This window comes from Xiphophorus maculatus, chromosome 11, assembly GCF_002775205.1.
Source record: "Xiphophorus maculatus strain JP 163 A chromosome 11, X_maculatus-5.0-male, whole genome shotgun sequence".
NCBI classification, from domain to species: Eukaryota; Metazoa; Chordata; class Actinopteri; order Cyprinodontiformes; family Poeciliidae; genus Xiphophorus; species Xiphophorus maculatus.
In genome coordinates this window covers 3421107-3440227 of record NC_036453.1, presented here as the reverse complement: position 1 = coordinate 3440227, position 19121 = coordinate 3421107, and the positions used below count along the sequence as shown (strand labels likewise).

General features: G+C 38.0%; 1 protein-coding gene across 4 annotated transcripts in view; it reads left to right on the top strand.

The window, feature by feature from the left end:
* The first annotated feature begins 794 nt into the window (after window positions 1-794).
* LOC102221046 (citron Rho-interacting kinase-like) overlaps window positions 795-19121 on the top strand; it is a 64330-nt gene continuing 46003 nt past the window's right edge. For all 4 annotated transcript variants that reach the window (XM_005802116.2, XM_023342177.1, XM_023342178.1 and 1 more), the window contains exons 1-4: window positions 795-1113; window positions 8113-8217; window positions 13274-13417; window positions 13656-13775. In XM_005802116.2, coding sequence (XP_005802173.1) covers window positions 8209-8217; window positions 13274-13417; window positions 13656-13775 — 273 coding nt within the window. In that variant the 5' untranslated portion in view covers window positions 795-1113; window positions 8113-8208. The remainder of the gene's footprint in view (window positions 1114-8112; window positions 8218-13273; window positions 13418-13655; window positions 13776-19121) is intronic.

The window sequence follows — 19121 nt, the reverse complement described above, 5'->3', positions numbered from 1 at the left end:
AAATAATAATAAACAGCACAAAAACAATAGGCCTTCGCAGTGTTTGCTGCTCGGGCCTAATAATAATAAACAGTACAAAAACAATAGACCTTCGCAGCAAAAAACAATAGGCCTTTGCAGCGCTTTGCTGCTCGGGCCTAATAATAATAATAAACAGTACAAAAACAATAGACCTTCGCAGCGCTTTGCTGCTTGGGCCTAATTAAAATCAAGAAAACCATGCATAACGACAAGGTGGTCCCTAGTTGGATTTGGTACTGGGCCATCTTGAGCTGAAAGTTGATGATGTATTTTTTTTATCTATTTATTTTTTAATTCTGTCATCAGAGCTCCTGCATTATGTCCAGGACACTCAGGTGAAGAGAGTTCCCTGATTACAACTCTGTAGTCAGTTTAATCTGCTGTGTGAGGGACCACCACTGGTTTGCTGTGTGGGGTATTAATTGTCATCAATTGGAATTTATTGTGACAACTATAAATCCAAATTTGTATCATGATACAAAGTTTAACATGATAATTGATAAACAATACGATAAATGCCCACCCCTATGAACAAGTGTACTAAAGTTTGCACTCTGTTCCTTTTGACTCATTCAATAACCAATCATGTGTTGTAATATCATCCTCTCTGATGAGGCTGTTTATTAGGCATCACTATGCCTAAGTTATAGCCACATACTTTGTTCTCCAAGCTTACATATGTTAGCGCATTTAGAGGAAGCTGTGCCGTTTAGTGACAGCAGGAGGGTAACTGGTGACAAAGATGAGCGTGCGAGAGCTTCCAGTAGGCAGTCACTGTTCTGCTGCATTACTCTTCAATGCAACTTCTTTCCGTTCCTCCTCACCCTCCCTCATCCCTCTGCGCTGAGTAGTGATCTCCGCTCACTCTCGCTGCCTCTCTGTGATCCAAACTGCCACAGCGAATCTCTCTCTTCCATCAGCTTTCCTTTCTCCCCCTGGTGAGGATGACATCTCCAAATCTGATGAACCAGCGAAGCTCTCATTCTGGCAGGAGGCTTCCGAGGGAGACCCCACATGAACGGGCTCGTGGGACGAGGAGGAGCCACGTCTAAGGAGCTTCGTGGAAAACCTGTCGGCTCTGGACGGCGCTGGGTAAGTGCTCCAGCATGTTGGGATCGTGATGTGGTGGAGGCTGAGCCCAGAGTTGAGAATTTGTACAGTGACGAGGTACAGTAAAGTCGGGCAGCAGCGAGCCTATGCAGCAGCTGTACCTCACTGAGCAGGGCTTATAGCACTAGTCTTGGTCACGACACTGAAATGCTGTCTCTGTTTGCCCATCTGTCCTCACCGCTGATCACACACTCATGCAGATGGATGTCTCTCCCTCAAACCGTGTTCAAACTCTCCGTTTTTGGTCGATACTCATAATCTCTAATAGGAGCTTTTATTTCTCTGCAGAATTATGATTAATTCATGTCAGACTGAGGAAGTTATATGTCAAACTTTACATGATGTGAATGTGGGTGCTCCAGATGATTTTAAGAAGTTCAGGTTCACAGATCCGACAACAAGAAGAAGGGTAAAAATTACAAAGTCAGTAAAGAGAAAAGCATAACAAGATAAAGACTGTGGCTGGAGAAAAGTATCGCTATGGAAACAGCAGGCAAGGGAAGAGGAGAGGTGAAGGAAGCTTGCTGAGTTTTTTTTTCTTTTTTTTTTTTTCCCTGGCATCTGTTCAGCTGGATCAGGAAATACATTTCTGACAGGACTTTTTCACACAGAGCCAACTGGATATTTATTAAAAAGAGGTGAAATATAATGTGGAATTCATACCATGTAAAGAAATATGCCATAAATTCTGTGTGTGCTTATTCTGGCAATGAGGATTCCATCTAGAAGTGGTCTGATGACAGATTTATAGCTTTTGATAAACCAGTTGTAGGTAAGTAAGGATGGCTACTCGTTAACATGTTCATCTTTTGTCTGACTGACTTGTAAATGATAAAAAAATAAGCAATAATGGGGAAAATACATCTACCTGAGTTCAGTCTGAAGGCAAACCTGACTTTTTTTTTTTTTGCAGAACCAGTCTGTTATGGTGTGAGCAGCAGCGATGTGAGAGAGAGATCTCCACTGCTGCATATCCGCAAGTGTCATTCTCCCAAAGCGCTTCTTCAGAAGCCCACACCGATCATCTTTGTCATCAGGGTTTGTGATATAATGATAGGCTGGATTTCTGAAGAGCTTTTCCAGACACTCTGCATACTTTTATAGATTGTGATATTCATTCAGCTCAGCCACATCAAAAATAAATAATACTTCAATGTCGAAATGTTGAAGTGGCTCTCTGCAGCACCGCCAGGCTCAAAGTGTTTGCACTCTAACTTGTTTTCTGGGACGGTGGCTGTAAAGGAGCACAGTCATTGGACTTCATGGAGATTAAAAGTCAATCAGCTGTCAGAGGCTCGTTGTGGCTGTAGTTCTGGCTGAAGACAACCAAGTAGAAAGCAACATACTCTTACGGCTTGTCATAACATTGATTTTAACTTCCTGGATAGCATTTATTTGTTTTGATACATTTTTAGTCTGGTGAAAATCAGCTCCTTGTCCGACGCTTTGCTTCATCCAAGTCTTCTGGACCCCCGGCTATTGAGAAATGATTGCTTCCTGAAGGCGTAGACTCTGTTGAAGTTCGAGACGACTAGATTTTTACCTTAGCTTGACCATTTCCTGCTTACACAAATCCACTTGATTCTTATTCCGCTTCACAGCTCAGTTCGGGCTTTCTCCCATCGAAGTGGATTTGCTAACCGAGCCAATCAGCGACCAGAAGGAGAAGTTGTGAACGATGACATTGATTTTCTGTGCTGTTTTAGAATTGTAGTCTGCCTGTAGTTTTAGCAATGGCAGAGGAGAAAGTGAACAAAGCCGTTCAGTTGGCCACTCTTCCAAATATTGAATGAACATCTTGCTTGGCGCAGCATTTCTCTCTTTGCAGTGGAGGATGATTGTTTACAGCACACACAATCTGTGGTAAGCTTCTTTGCGTCAAACTGCCGTATTGCATATATCACAAACGTTGGTAGCTGTGTAAAACTTCACACCCCAGAGTCCAGGCCTCCAGATAATAATAGTTTCTCAATAGCAAAGAGCTCAGACCCTCTGGACACAAAGTGTAGATTGACCAAGGTGCTGGTTTTTTACCAGCTTAGATTTTAGCCAGTCGTTTAAGTTTTGCCAAGCTGAACAGAATAGCTGTTAAAATGCAATGAAATGTCCTAAACATTCCTCTTTCTCCAACTTTAACTGTTTAACACTTGAAAATGTGACCAACATGAAGTGAGTGGCTTCATGCACATTCTCTGCTGCCGTTGCTAAAACTACAAGCAGACTAAAACTCTACAACAGTACAGAAACTTCTAGTTTGTATTCATAACTTCTCCTTCTGTTCATTGATTGGCCCGGTTGAAATTCAGCTGGAGAAATTAATTTCAATGGGAGAAGTCCCAGAAAGATCACTAAAGGGAGATGAGAATTGAGCTGAATTGCATAGGAAGGCTAGTATAGTTTATCATGAGAGTCAAATAAAACTTGGAGAATATGGTGGCGGTTTACAAGTGTTTATTGTTCAGGATATTAAACATTTTTTCTTGTTTATTTCTTCATGGAGTAATTTAAGTATAGCAGGCCAATTTACTATGTTAATCAGTCAGGCTGTCTGTTCCTGTTGTCAAACTTAAGAGGCAATTTGTTATTGTTTTGCCAAATGTGGTTTTATAGCAGCATTACCTAAATACAAGGGCTGTTGTATTGTCGTATTACCGAGTAAGTAACTGTAACCCCAGTACTTTCCAGTAAATGTAGCCCAAAGTCTACATTTACCATCCAGTTGCTTAGCTCCCCCTGCTGGTTTTGTCAGGCGTCAGAGTGTGTGAATTCAAACAGGAGAAGTTGCACCAAGATAGACCTTGAAAATTAGTGTAACACACTCATCATTAAAAAACAATTTCACATTTTTCACTGTTTGTGTCTGAGCTGGGAAAATATTTCATGCACATTGTAAGTGTTTGTAAGTAGATCGGCAATTAACGGCCATTTCCGTTGCTGCTTTGGAGGCATCATTAAACCTGGCCCTTGACCATTGCGTGTGGACTGCTGAAGAAAAAAATAAGTATGTGCTAAGCGTAATAACTCCCTGGTTATTCACTGATTTCCTTCTAAAACATTCAGGGACATAATCTAGGTTTTTCGATTTCAACGCCGTTACCACCTTGCAACATTTTTCTGACAGGAATGAGTAAATGAAGTGTAACTGATAAAATAATTACCAAGTGCCTAGCACCGCTCAGTCTATTTATAGTTTATAACTCTAAAACAGTTGATGCAGAATTTAGAAACACAAAGCAGGAGTCCCTGGTATAAATCGGAGGTCAGGTCAGTGTAGGAGGATTTAACTGGAGGAGGGCCCCCAAATAAGATTCAGCTTAGAGCCATAAACAGCTCTGGACCAGCTGTGGGGGCTGATTTTATTAGTTTCTATGCATGCAATAACTTGTGCTTATTTTTTTCTTTGGTGACCTGAAATTTGTCTAAGCAACAGAATATATATATATATATATATATATATATATATATATATATATATATATATATATATATATATATATATATATATATATATATATATATATATATATTGTAAGGCAGCCTGATCAGGTTTGGTGAAGGGGTAGCAACAGGTGGAGAAAGAGCATAGAGCCTTAAATTGCTCTATGCTCCTTAAAACTCTGGCACTTCCTGCTATATATCAATAAAATTATTTTAATCAACTGGAATGTGTGACAGAAATGGCAAATCACATTTTCGCAGATTAACTTGTGTTAGATGCTTTTGGTAAACTTAACCATATTGATTAGTAGCTTTGAAGATTCGTCTGTCATGATGTTTGTGGCAATGATTTTTACCCCCGTGCAGAACAGGCGGAGGTGGTGAGTGGATGGTTAATAATTTAATTGAAAAAATAATGAAAAACTTACAAAGCAGCAAGAAGAGTACAGAAAGCAAAAGCATACAGAGACCGGGTTCATGAGGCAAATGGAAGAATCCAGCTAGAATTAATGAAGGAGATGTGGTTGAATACTGGGAGTGTGATTGCTGGAATAGTGGACTGGGACTGATTACTGATCAGCTGTGAGGGTGGAGGAGAAGGCAGGCTGAGGGAGGAGAGAGAGAAATGGCACAAGAGAGCAAGGAGCAGCAACATGGGAGAAGGGAGAAAGTAAATCTAACAATAACTAAGAATTACTGAACACAAGGAATGAACAGCAGGTCTGACCAAAACACACAAACAACTACATAAAGACAGAAACTCAGGCTACTCATGAATAAACAAGGAAGTGGAAAGTAAACACAAAAAACCAAAGGAACCCAGGATCTGGACAACAACCTCCAGTACCATTCCCTACTGGATGGCCTTCTCCAGGCTAGTCCTTGTTGTTCCGACTGAATAAACATTGTAAGCTTGAAAGTTAAAGATGGCTGCTGGAAAATGTTGTGTTAGACCTTGGAATTTCGGCAGCTGAGGCCCGAGGACACCTGGTCTAGTAATTTGTCTTTGTCCACTGTAAGCAAGAAATGCCACAGCTTGTACACAGAGGAGGTTCAGAAACTACATGAAAGCTTGATTTTTAGAGAGGAATCTGTGCCACTACAGTGTTTCAACAAGTCTGTGATTCACTCCTGCCCACAGCCCGTACAGTAGCACTGGCCCTGGTCATCCAGACTGAATGTAGAGCAGCACAATGACTAGGATGCAACCTCTCTCCACTCCTCCTCCTCTTCAAGAACTCTGACTCACAGCCCAGCACATTTTAATCAACCCACGAAAAAAAAAAAAAAAAAAAAAAGCTCCTCGACTGAGATGGAGCCCATAGTTCTTCTGGAAATGTGACTGTTCTGTTCTCGGTGCACTCTGATGACAAAGGAGTACAATCTTTCAAATAGACTGCGGTACCGAGCTAACACGATCATTTTCTGGGTTTAAACGTGTCTGAGTTCACTTTTGCATTAAAAGAGTCGGAAGTTTTTTTAGTTACTATCGAGATTCAGATGTTGTCAGATTGGCAGGGATGCTGTCTTCCCTGCACTCATGATGAGCTTTTTAAAAGAATAGTTATTTGCAACTGCTTTCAGAGAGTTAATTATTGCAGTGGAGGATCCCAGCTGCAGAGTGTGTTAGCACAGCTCATAATGGAGCGTTAGCTAGCGCAGGACTCTGGGAGGAAGACAGCCAAATCTGTTTGCCATCTGGTGCCTCATGCTCAGTTGCTCCCTGCCCCAAACCACCAACTCTACCGCTGGCAAACCGATGGGGCAGTTCTCATCATTTTTAAGAAGTAAACAATCGTGCAGCTTTGTCAGCATGGTGGCGTGAAAGTCCTGGCAAATGTATTTAAAGCACTTGGACATTTTTTAGATTATGTTCAGCTACAAGCATCTATGCATTTTAGTGGGCTTTTGTACGGAAAGAAATACAAAGTTTGGCAAAATTATAAACAATTATAAAAAAAAAAAATTCAGACATGTTTTCCAAAAACATTTTTCAGGTAAAAATCTTAAAAGGGTCTCCTGCATTTGTATCCAGACCATTTTGCTCCAATAGTGCAAAATAAAGTGTTAATAATGTGCAAATAATTTTTTTCAGAACTCTCCTAATTAGTCGACCTTTGTTTAATTTAATTTCAGTACAAATCCAGCGGTTCCTCAGAGGATCTTGGCGAACATGTCTGTCTAACTCTGTCTTGATCCGATAAGTATAAATAATGCTTATTTCCATTTTGTTGTCGTTTGTGTTCAGTTATGTTATAGTCGTGCGTTTCCATTTGCTATAGAAATGCGAAAATTGAAAGTAGTGATGCAGCACAGGATTGTGGGATTGTGTCACTGGAGCAGATGATGCAATGTGGTTGTACAAAAAGCCATTAAAATAGCATGTGAATGCACAGACTACCTTATTTTTTTATTTGGAATGAGTTTGAATAATATTCATAAGCACATTTTAATCCTATTAGTCTTTAATTTTCACAATGTACTTGGATTTTTTTAAATATATATATACATATGTACCATGTGTTTGGCATTAGCTTAATCTTTGTTAGCACATTAGCTCCAAACTAACCCTTGGTCGTCTTTTTTCCTGTCAAAGGGGGAGGGAAATACATATAGTCTGTATGATATCAGCAAATCGAGGTTATTGGGCATAATATTAATATCAGATATCTATAATGGCACACATTGGTGCATCCTTAATTTTGTCCATGCTTTATCAGTCATTACAAGACGGCTGTTCCTCCATCATGTCATGGCAGAACAGCGATCACACTGTGTGCTCTGAGCCTCTCAACTTCTCTCTTCACAAAGCATAATGTTTACTTCATTCATATCTAAGCAAATATTAGTAAACATCGTTCCCATCTCTCTCTGCGTGTGATATTCTAAGTTGCATTTATTTATAGTCTTACAAGTAAAGCTCTTAACAGAAGAGTCAAAAAATGGTGAAATAGAACACTGAGAAGAAATGGTATGATTTTTTTGTTGCTGCAAACCCAGTCTTGCAGCAGCAGAAACGCATCGCTGTGCCTGAGTGGAGAACGTTACTGTAAGGAGGAGTAGGAGGCGAGCCTGAGCTTTTAATAGAAATTCTCTGTCGTTCATTCTTTCTGCCTGCTACTTGATCACAAAAGCTGCCAAATATATCCAGTGGTGGAAAGAGAGGCTGTTGTGTGAACACGAGCAGGCTATTCTTAGCCTCTGCTGAGATACACAACGATCACACTTTTAGTGGGAAAAATATGCGTCTCGACTGCTAAAGATTTCAGCTGTGATCGCTGTACCTTATAGTCATAAATCTGATGTGTCGACACACCAGGATGACAACAGTATTTTTTCCTGTTAAAATTTCAGAGCTCTGGCAAGTGCTTTTGTTCTTTTTAGAGACATTGCCATTCATAGATTTTTTTTTTTTTTGCTTCATGAAACTTCGTAATGCCTTTAAAAGCTAAGTGTGTCATCAAGAGCATTAATTAAGCCCTTCTGCCTGTCGTGTTCCTCGTCCTTTTCTCTCTCAAACAAATTTATTCTCCCTTCTTCCAGAGTACCAACGACAGCCATCAACTCTCGAGCTAAGACCATCTCGCTGGAAAAAACACAACTACTCTCACACTCAAAGTAGTCGAGAAAACCAAGCAAATGTCACAGGTATGTGATTGAGTCTTGCTTCTCTTGTTTTGAGGCGGAGCAGAATCACATTTAGTTCAGTTCTCTAGTTTTCCCTTGAGGTTGTTCAGGTATACCGGATGTAAATGTGTGATGTCAATTGTTGAAATCAACTTCTCTTGTCATCTAGAAATAAAATCTAATGGATAACATTGTGTGAATTTGTGCATGAAAGGGTGAATGACGGCTTTGGGACCACAGACTTGATAAACGTATCCAAATGCAGATCATTCACCAAAACTGCTTTAACAAGAGAGCGTGCAAAAGCAGGTGCATTTAATCAAATTAGTTGGTTATCATTATAACAGAGAATCATTATTGTTTTATGAGGCCATGATATTTTATTCTGGCATATAAGCAACAGTTTTTTTTATTATATATACAGGTGCATCAAAAAAAAAATTACCATCCATATTGTGAAAAAGTTCAACATTTCTGTAACCGTTTCAGAAAGTGAAACTTATATATAGACTTGTTACACAAATATTTTAAGCATTTATTTGGTGTAATTTGTAGGACTATGGCTTATAGATAAGTCATCTCTAATGTTCTCTGTGGTTTAGCAGTGTCTTGACATGAGGAATGCTACATTTATAGCACCCGTCTCGATGCAGATTGTCAGAATCAGTTCACTCCTTTTAAAGCTCCCTCATATTCTTGAAAAGATTTTGCTCGACAATCCTCTCGAGGCTGCAGTTTCTCTGTTGTTGCTGCAATTTTTCCTGCCACACTTTTTTCTTCCACTCAACTTTCTCCGAATAAGCTTGGATACAGAACTCCCTGAACAACCAGCTTCTTTAGCAATGGCCTTTTGTGAAATGTGTCAATGGTGTAGTCAGCAGTTTTCTCCTTGTTTGTGTCCTACTGACCCAGACTGAGACCATTTAAAGGCACAGAATATCTTTTGCAGGTATTTTGAGCTAATTAGCTGATTGGGGTGGCACCATGAGTTTCCAATATTTAACTTTTTCACAATATTATTTTTTTTTTGAGACTCTAAACTTTATTATGTATATGCCACCATGTAAATTACAAGAGAGACTAAAATATTTCAGTCTACTTATTATAAATGTATATACTAACTGTGTATAATACGAGTTTTACTTCCTGAAATGTTTGACAAAAAATAGAACTTCTTCATAATATTGTAATGTTAGATGTGCCTGCTTAACTTTTGAGATCATTTCTGTCTGTTAGGGGTGTAACAATATGTCCAACTGAAAATGCACATTGGTTTCATGAGGACAGTGTAAGGTTTTAGAATATATATATATATACAAAAAAGAAACAACTAAACCTCAAGTTTTTATTTTTATTAACAGAATAAAGGTTTCACCAGCGGTATTTTTGCAGAATCTGCAGTCGGTGTAAAATAATCCAGCCCAGGTTTGATGAGTTCACGTGTTTGAGGTTTTGAACTAGATATGCAGCCAGACTCATTAAAAACTCTGAAACAACCATTTAGTTTTGTGTCGATGGGAAGCTCTGAAGCAGATGGCAACCTTTGCATTATTGATAGCTACACTGAAAAAATGAACTTCGGGGGTTATTACATTAACAAAAGAATATCATGTACTTTTAAATAAATAATTTCATGTTTCAAACAAAAATGTGATAAAATCATGTTGGATAAACAAGAAATTCAACAACTTAACGTTTATGAATTTTAATTATGTTGAGATAACATGATTCATTATAGTCAGATTGATCTCCCTCCGAGGAGGGTCTAGCGAGATCAGGGGATCACGAGAGATTATGGAAGATCACGCGACATAACTGTTTTGCGCCTGGGAAAACTTCAAAGCGGTTTTAGTTACACATTAAACTATAGATATTTGTTTTTCTCTGCAGGTCACTATTGGCATTTAAGAACTGCACTGTAACAAATGGCTGTAAAAACTACAGCATGAAAATACAGTAAGGTGGCTGGGTTTTGAAAATACAGTTCTGTTGTACCTTTTCTAATTGTTGAGTGTTCTTTCTACCCTTTCACCCAGTCCTGTCTTAAAACACTTAATGTAATGTAACTTAAAAAATGTCTTTGAATTAACGTAATTAAATCATGGAAAGGATTTCCACACGATTAAATAGCTTTCGTTCAGCATGAAGCATGTTTGTTGAGCTAATTTTCATGAGTTGGATCAACTTAATGAAGTAGTGTGAAGGTACCACTGTAACATAAGTTGGTTTCTCGGGCGTGCTGTGGTGGTGCAGGGGGTTTAGCACGCCATACGTTTGGAGGCCTTAGTCCTCAATGCGGATGTCGCTGGTTCGACTCCCGGTGACCTTTGCCGCATGTCCTCCACCCTCTTTCCTGTCTGCCTGCTGTCGCAAAAAAATACGAGCCACTGGCGCCGCAAAAACTCTTCGGAGGAAAAAATTGAAAAACAAAAAGTTGGTTTCAACTACTGCAGTTTTCTAAATTTGCATTAATCTTAAGTAAAGTAAATAATTTGGTCCAAAACATTGCAAATTAGTTGGGCTGGCTCTTTTAAATTACATTGGGTCCAACTATAGTAAATGAGTTGAATCAACCGTAATAAATTAAATTGAGCCAACACATTTGCTTTAAATTGGAATAACCATAATATATTAAGTTGAACCAACACATTTGCTTTAGAATCACCCATAGAATAACCATGATAACATAAGTTGAGTCAACACAATTGCTTTACATTGGAATAACATTTAATAAATTAAGTTGACCATGCTTAATCCCACCTTATTAATAACTAGGGCCTGTAATAATAGCTTAAGGTGCACTTCTATTACCAGATGACATTACGTGCTGGCAGCACTAAAGTAGCATTAAGGGACAGAAATACTTTGATAAGAAATATGGTGTCTTATTATAACTAGATTTTGCAATGAAGTCTTGCTACACCCTAATTTCAAAGCATTATAATCCAACAATATTGTTTTAGAAGGAAAATCTCCGACTTATGACCATGTTCAGCACCTGTGGCTTAAGTCATCATCTAAAACATCCCAACTAAGGAACACGCAGTTAATCAGTTAATTGCATGATAAATTACAATAAGCTCTGATGATTAACATTTTTGATTAGAGACCTCAAGATGCATTTTATTAATAGTTTCAGTCGTTTGTGATTTAATTTCCGTGATTTAATTTGGTCTATTGTTTTTGATTGTCATGTTTTATTTCGGATATTTAAAGTGTCTTCCAGTTCCAGTGTGGAGTGTTCAGTACAAAGTTAAAGTTTATTAGTCTTTCAGAGGGCAAGCTTGTGTCATATGTCATTATGTTAGTTGAAAATGGGATCAAAACCACAATTTATTATCCAGCAGAATTTGTTGTCGTGACAGCCTAATCCCAATCTTTATCTAAAATTAAATGTCTTTAAAATCATCAGAGCTACAGATTTTTCTTGTTTTTATTTTCATATTTCATGTTGTGATTGCTTACTAATTCTTGCTTCCATTGCTGTGGTGACTCTTTGGTCTTTGTGTCTGAAAAGGCCACATTGTGACTGCATGTGTTTGCAAGGACATGTTCTGTTCTGATTCTTACTGTGTGTTAGATCAACCATACTGCATGCTGACTACTGTGATTATCTGTGACTGTGCTGTGATCACTGCTGTTTCCCTCCAGTCTACACTTCCACTCAGGCTATGCTCTGCTATAACAGCAAATCTCCCACTAATCCCAGTGACATATGGGGAACAACAAATACATATACCCAGACATGCGCACACAGTCGCATGTATTTTTGTGCTAGGCTGGTTTTGCTTTACAAAACTAAAAGGTTTGTCTGAAAAACCAGTAAGAAGTAATGTGTTGTCATTTCACCTATTTGAAACACATAATGACACCAAAGTGTTTCTGTTGTCTGGGAGAATATTGACGAAGATGAAAAGTTTTCCTTCAGATGTAGGAAATCAAACAGCTTTTGAGAGGGAAGCAGCACCTGTCACATCACACCCCAAGCAACAGAAGGAGTTGCCGAAAAAAAGTCAATGTAATAACGGCTGTCCCAATCCACATTTAATTACCACGGCAACCAACTGCTATCCTAGCCAGAGGGTGGTGCTAACCTCTGCTGCTTTCATTACATCATCATGTAGGTTAGGCTCTTCATTCTTAATGAGATGTCGGTCTGCTCAGTTCTGCCTTTGCTGAGCTCCTTTCAGAATGAGCTGTTTTGGGGCGTCCTGTCACTTTAAATCCAAATAAACTGCTGCTGGCCACGCCCCCCAACTCAATGTCTGCCTTATTATACAACCATATATCTTTGAAATGCAGAAGTGGAGCATCCAGCACAACCAACAAGAATGCAGCAAGTGGTTTCTAGATAAGTCAACAACAAAACACTTGTCTTTTTCAGCAGCCATTGTACAGTGCATACAGCGTAAAAACCAGCTGACCAAATGTTCTGGAGCTCAGCTTGGGTTGCTAGGTGACAAGCAGAGCTACTTGGACTTTGCTTGGGTTGCCAGGTGAGGGGTAGTTCCTGTTGGTTTGTGATGTTACATTCTGGTGAGTTTTGAATGGGGTAATTTTACAAAAAACATAAATTTATTGCCCAAAAATCCCTGGGTGTGTTTTTTTAAGTGCCTGGGCTGTTTTTAGAAGCAGCAGAAACCCAAATGGAAGTACAAAAAGGTGCAACATGTGAGCATAATAGTTCCCCAATAGGTCCCCTTTGAATCAGACATTCAACCCATCATTAGGATATCGCTCAACTTCTTTGCCTTGGAGAGCATCAGACCGGTGTTCAGTGTGTAACTAAGTCTAAGTAGTTTGCTTTTGAACTGATCAAAACTAAAAACACTTGCATGAGGAAATGATGCGTTTTATTGCCTAGCGGACATACAATTGCATGGGAAAGCAGTGTTAGTAAGTTTTATGCCATTCTTTGCTTCCAGCTCTGCCAGGCACACCTCATCCCATGCCTCCTCACTAAGTCGGCTCCGTCAGTCTGTCTACCCCTCAGCTGACTCCCTCCATCATGACAAGACAGCCATCATCCTCCATACGTCACTGAAGGCCACACTTATATCTGTGTCGTACCATCCAGGTTGAACAAGAGATCTCACTGGTCCAGAGAAAGATGTCTGACCTCGAGTCGGTTCTCCAGCAGAAAGACATCGAGCTGAAGGCCTCCGAGACCCAGAGGACAATCCTGGAGCAGGACTTGGCAACGTACATCACAGAATGCAGTGTGAGTGGCTGGGTAGTTAAAGAACAGACACCTTATGAAATCCTTTTTATTGAATTGGAAAACAAACCGGCACCATGAATTCAGTAAGGAAATTCTCTTTCAAAATGACTGAAGTTAATTGACTACATTTTGAAGGAAACCAGACTAGGAACTGCATTTTGTTTTTAAAGAATCTTGCATTACTTTTAGGTACAACAAACAAACGAACTCATCCAACTGATTTATGCGTTCATTTTAGAGTCTGAAGCGCAGTTTGGAACAAGCACGCATGGAAGTGACCCAAGAAGATGATAAAGCTCTCCAGCTGCTGCATGACATCCGGGAGCAAAGCAACAAGCTTCAGGAGATCAAAGAGCAGGTAGGACAAAAACACTTCAGCCATCAAACACTTTGGATTGAGACTGATAATGTGGGATAAACTACTATAAACTAGTAACATTGGTTTACTTTAGAAACTCTTTAATCTCCATGGCAACCATTCAGCTGTGCAAGCTTCTCAGAGCAGCCCTCTGTGAAGCCACTCGGCTCCTTCAGACTAGCCAGAAGCAATTAGCAAACATCTGGTAGAACTTTTGGTCTCATTATGAGCTGATTTTCCTATAATAAGAAGCACCTCATTATAGGAGCCACTTCTCAGTGCAACGCTGGTGTTGCTAAAGGATTAATAAGGAGCCATGTTGTGATGACTTCCTGAAGAGCAAGAGCTTCTTAAAGAGACCCAAGTTTAAGGTGTTAAATTACAAAGTCAAATATCTATAGCATTCTTATAACAACTGTAGGTATAGTTACTTGATTGTGCTATAAGACGGCATTATGTGGCATTATACCTCCCCTTTAAGAAGTCTTGTTTTATGTCTGTCTTGTCAATAAAACGGATTAATAGTATATTCTTATCGCAGTTAGAACTACATAACAGGTCAGGTAATCAAGGCTGTGTGTGTGGGCTGTGTACTAACATGCACAAGATGCTGAAAACCTGCCCCTCTCTGTAGGGCACAGTGAGTCTAACATTAAACACTTCAAACATGGAGCCATTTCTACTGTTGCAAAACCTCTTTATGTAAATTTATTGTTATTATTTTCTATTTTTATACTCTAATTTCATCTGCACTTGTTGCGTTTTGGGAAGGAAAGCAATGTTTCATTTTTTTTGCAGTAACTTGTTCATGTCTGATGTCTGTAAAGTTCAACTAACTTAATGAATATTTTAAATGCAGCCACACACCCGCACCACATGACGGTGCAGCTGTCAGAATTAAGCTGCCGCCCGATCGCTCGTTTCATAAACGGCTTCAAAAGATCCTCCTGCTTTTGTCGCGCAGTTCTTTCTGTGTTTATCTATTGGGAAAAAAAAGGTAATTTTAAAGCAACCTGTTTTTCCCTGCCTACACTCGTGCTGAATACATTGTGCTCTGGTTGCCATGGCGATGGGAGCCATATACCTAGAATGGGGAGCAAAATGATGCAGTGGGCAGGCTGTTGAGATGGGGTGCTGAGGCCTTTTGCTCACACTGTTTGAAAAACAAATTTTGTTGAGTTCATTTTCCAGGGATTTCTGAAAGAGGATTACAGCATGTTTCCTTCTTTTGGCTGATTTTTTTTTTTTTTTTATGTCTCATGGTTTACATACACTTATCTTTGTAGTGAAAGTATTGGTGGGAAAACATCTTTGCTTGTCTTGCTTGTGTGCAAAATCTAATTTCAGATGAAAGTATTTTCACCCCCACATTCATGAAGATTTATGAATCTTAAGGTTTATTTGAAAACAAGAAAAAAATACGTTTTCTGGTGAAGAACTCTGTTCTTTGATTGTACATTGGTAAACATAAAATAGGTAAAAGCAGGTACTTAACAGAAAACCCTACAGTGTAAATGTACAGATATCAGGATGTAGAGTTCTTCAATCTGCCACTTACATAAGACTTGCTAGGTCATCAAATTCATATCTATACTTTCAGTCAGGTATGACGTATGATATGCATCTCTACGCAATACTTTTATTTATTTATTTTTTGTAAAACATGAGCATGCATGGTTGAAGCATTGTGGAACCCAATCCATACCTCAAGGAATATAAAGTGCCTGTTTAATCGAATCTGCAGTCCTAGAAAGACAAGGTCAAAGACAATCACTAATGTCTTTAGAGAAGATAGCAGGAAGGAGTCCTGACTGCTTGGGGCAGGATGTTACATCTCATCACTATGCATTGTGAAAAACCAATGAAATTAGGCATCTGCAAGCTCAAGAGTTTAACACAAGGTATTTCTCTTATCAGGACATCTACCTAATTTGTTGTTTTTATATATATATAAAAAATCTATCAGTGTCTATTTAATAAACAGCAGTGGGAAACAGAGTGCTATGCACAGAAAAGCAGACAATAAAAAATGACAAAAAATGTCAACAGAAATTTCCTTAACAGAGATAATGTTGGTTTTGTGGAATGTTGGAGTTTTAGTTAATGACGGTGACAAAACACCAGAGACACACGTAAACATACTGAGGGGATATGTTTAAACTGACATCAGACAGGTAAAAAGATGGATAAAAAGTTTAATTAAGTTCAAATCTACATATAATTCAAACAACTGGTATAAAAATTAAAAACTTCAGCTATTATACATCAATGGTAAAAAATAATGGTAAATGTACTTGTCTTAATTAATATTTTTTGATATTTAAAATAAGTATGTTAAAATAGCAATAAAAATATCTTAAACTAAAGCCAATTCAGTAAGATAAGAGTGTTGAGTGGAGCCCTCCCCCGAGACGCCGCCACTCAGCTCCTTCAGACTAGCCAGCAGCAATTAGCAAACACCTGGTGGAACTAAGCATCTGCCATTATAGGAGCTACTCCTCGGTACAACGCTTGGTAAAACGCTGTTAGAGAGTTAATACAGGAGCCATGTTATGGTGACTTCCTGAAGGCGGAGTTTCAGAAAGAGCAGGAGTTTTTAAAGAGACAGAAGCCTTAATTTCAAGGCGTTAAATTGCCAAGTCCAATTTTAAGTCTTTTAAGTCATGTTTTATAACAACTGAAGGTAACATAGTTACTTAACTGTGCTATGAAATGGTACAGTGTGCCTGAAAAATCCATAGTACTGGTCCTTTAAGTACATAAACTAGGTTTGGATGAAATATACGATCTGGGTTTTTAGTTTGACCTGAAAGAGTAATCCCTTATGTTTGCAGCTTTACTGTGAGTTTTGCCTTTCTGAAGGTCATTTACAATCAGTTTCTCAGAGCTTAGCCAAAAACAGACAACTTTGTACAACTTTGTGCTTTGGAAAAACCCCAACAAAAATCACCCAACAACACTGGAACAAATCTCAAACACTGAATCAGACAATTGCCTAATCACTGCATGAAGCCAACACTTTGGAGCATTTTTAAAACTGTAAGAGGACTGTCTGTTTCTTCAATTTTATGATGATGCATTTGTTGCTCATGCTTATTATACTCCTCTGTGTTCCCCTTGGTGCCTCTCTCTGCAGGGCTCTCAACAGCAGCTAAATCCAGCTTTTCATCTTAAAAAGCATCTGTCTCCCACGCTCTGTCATATGACTGTGCTGTTTTATCATTTTTGTTCAGAAGTCATGCACTGTTGGATCAACAAAGTGCAGAGATCAGGGGCAGGATTTGTTCTGAGACAAAGAATTCATGGAAACTTGAAACAAGAAAAGGTTAAAAGACATGAAGACACGGCACTTTATGTAGCCGTAAGCAATGCATGTATTGCACACATTCATATGGATAATAAGAACTGAGTTACATTTAGTCGTTTGTTATTGCCATTATGATTGTGGCCTTTTTTGTTCAGTTTTTTTGTGTGTGTGTGTTTAGTTTGTTAGTTTATTCTTGTGTTCTTTTCTTTGTCCATCTGGATTTATTTCTCTTAGATTAGTGCTAGTATTTTTTTTAAACCTGGATTTGTAGTTTATCTGTGTTTCTATCTATTCATGTGGCCTTTAGTTGAAGTATACAGTTATTTATTATCTCTTATTTAGTTAATTCTAATTCAACTTTGAGTTTATTTACTTTTTAAATTTAATGGTTAAGTTACTAATTGTGACAATCGTGTTTATCGTAGGTTTAAAAATCTCTTTTTATTTATGTTTTATTTATTTCTCCTGGGTATTGCCTTAACTTCTTTCCCCTTGAACACAGAAATGAGACATATATATATATATATATATATATATATATATATATATATATATATATATATATATACATATATATATATATATATATATATATATATATATATATATATATATATATATATATACTGTATATATATACAGTATATATGATTTTTTTTTCTCTTTAACAAACCTTTGATGCCTTCACAGGCTGGATTTATACTGAGCTGAAATTACGCACAGCTGGACTCCATTTAGTAACCGAGACTTCTGAAGACAAATGGATGTACTAGATTATATTTAGGTGCCTCAGAATAAAGGGGGGTGAGTACAAATGTATGCCACAAGTTTTAAACTTTTAACAGTGAATCACAATCCATTTATTTTGACATAATTACTTTTCTTTATTGCAACCTTGATTTAACCAAATAAAACCTCATCTCAACAGTGACTTTGCAGAATAGCAGCATCGTTTGCAAGTATCAGCTTTAACATTCATGCAGTGACATGCAGTCATACATACACCACCTCTTCATGTAGCACTTGATCCAAGGACAAGACTGGATGGTTTTCAGAGTCTTTGTTATACAAGAAAGGACACATACCTTAAGCTGCATAGAAAATTGAGAGTCAGGTTCATTTGTTCCTGTTTATGTTTAATTGTTTGGCTTTGAACATTTCTCACTTTTACAGACAGCCAGTTTTCAGCTTGGAAAGTGTCAAGTTAATGTTTTTAAAGCTGTAAAGACAAAAGGAAAAGGTTCACAGCTACAAATGTTCTTACCACAAATGTCTCCATTTTGTGTTTTTAAGGGGCAGAATTATTTCATCTTTTTTGAGCTTTACATCATGTTACACTGTTATTCCCTCATCAAAAACATTCCTGGAGTGTTGCTCTGATTCTTTCATGCATGTTTGAGACGTCATCTAATCTCCCATGGCAACCATTCAGCTGTGCAAAGCTAAAGGGGTAACAGAATAGAATAGAATAGAATAGAATAGAATAGAATAGAATAGAATAGAATTACTTTATTCATCCCAGCAGGGAAATTACTTCGCAGTTACAGCATAGAGACAAGACACAATAACAACTACCACTGAGTAGTAGTTATAAAATAAAAAATAAAAATAAAATATAAAATGCTGTTAATATAAAAAGCAACTTAGAGCAGTCCTTGCAAAGATTCAAAAAAATGCAGATACAGTATGTATATGTAAATATATGTACAGCAAGAAGAGGAGCCATGCAATTGCTTTCTGAAGGTGGAGTTTCAGAAAGATTATGAGTTTCTTAAAGAGACAGAGGTCCAATCTCAAGGAGTTAAATTAAAAAATCTAATTTCTTTTAAGTCATATTTGACATAAACATACATAGCATTTCTATAAGAACTGAAGTTAACATAGTTACCTGATTGTGCTATAAATTGTGCCTGGAAAATACATTAACCTTAATTTAAGTAAAAATTTTGTTGATTATTAGGAAACTTTTAAAAATGTAACTTTTAATGTACAAAGACGTAACTTGGACAAACTTTCCTTTTAGTATCTTATATTTTATG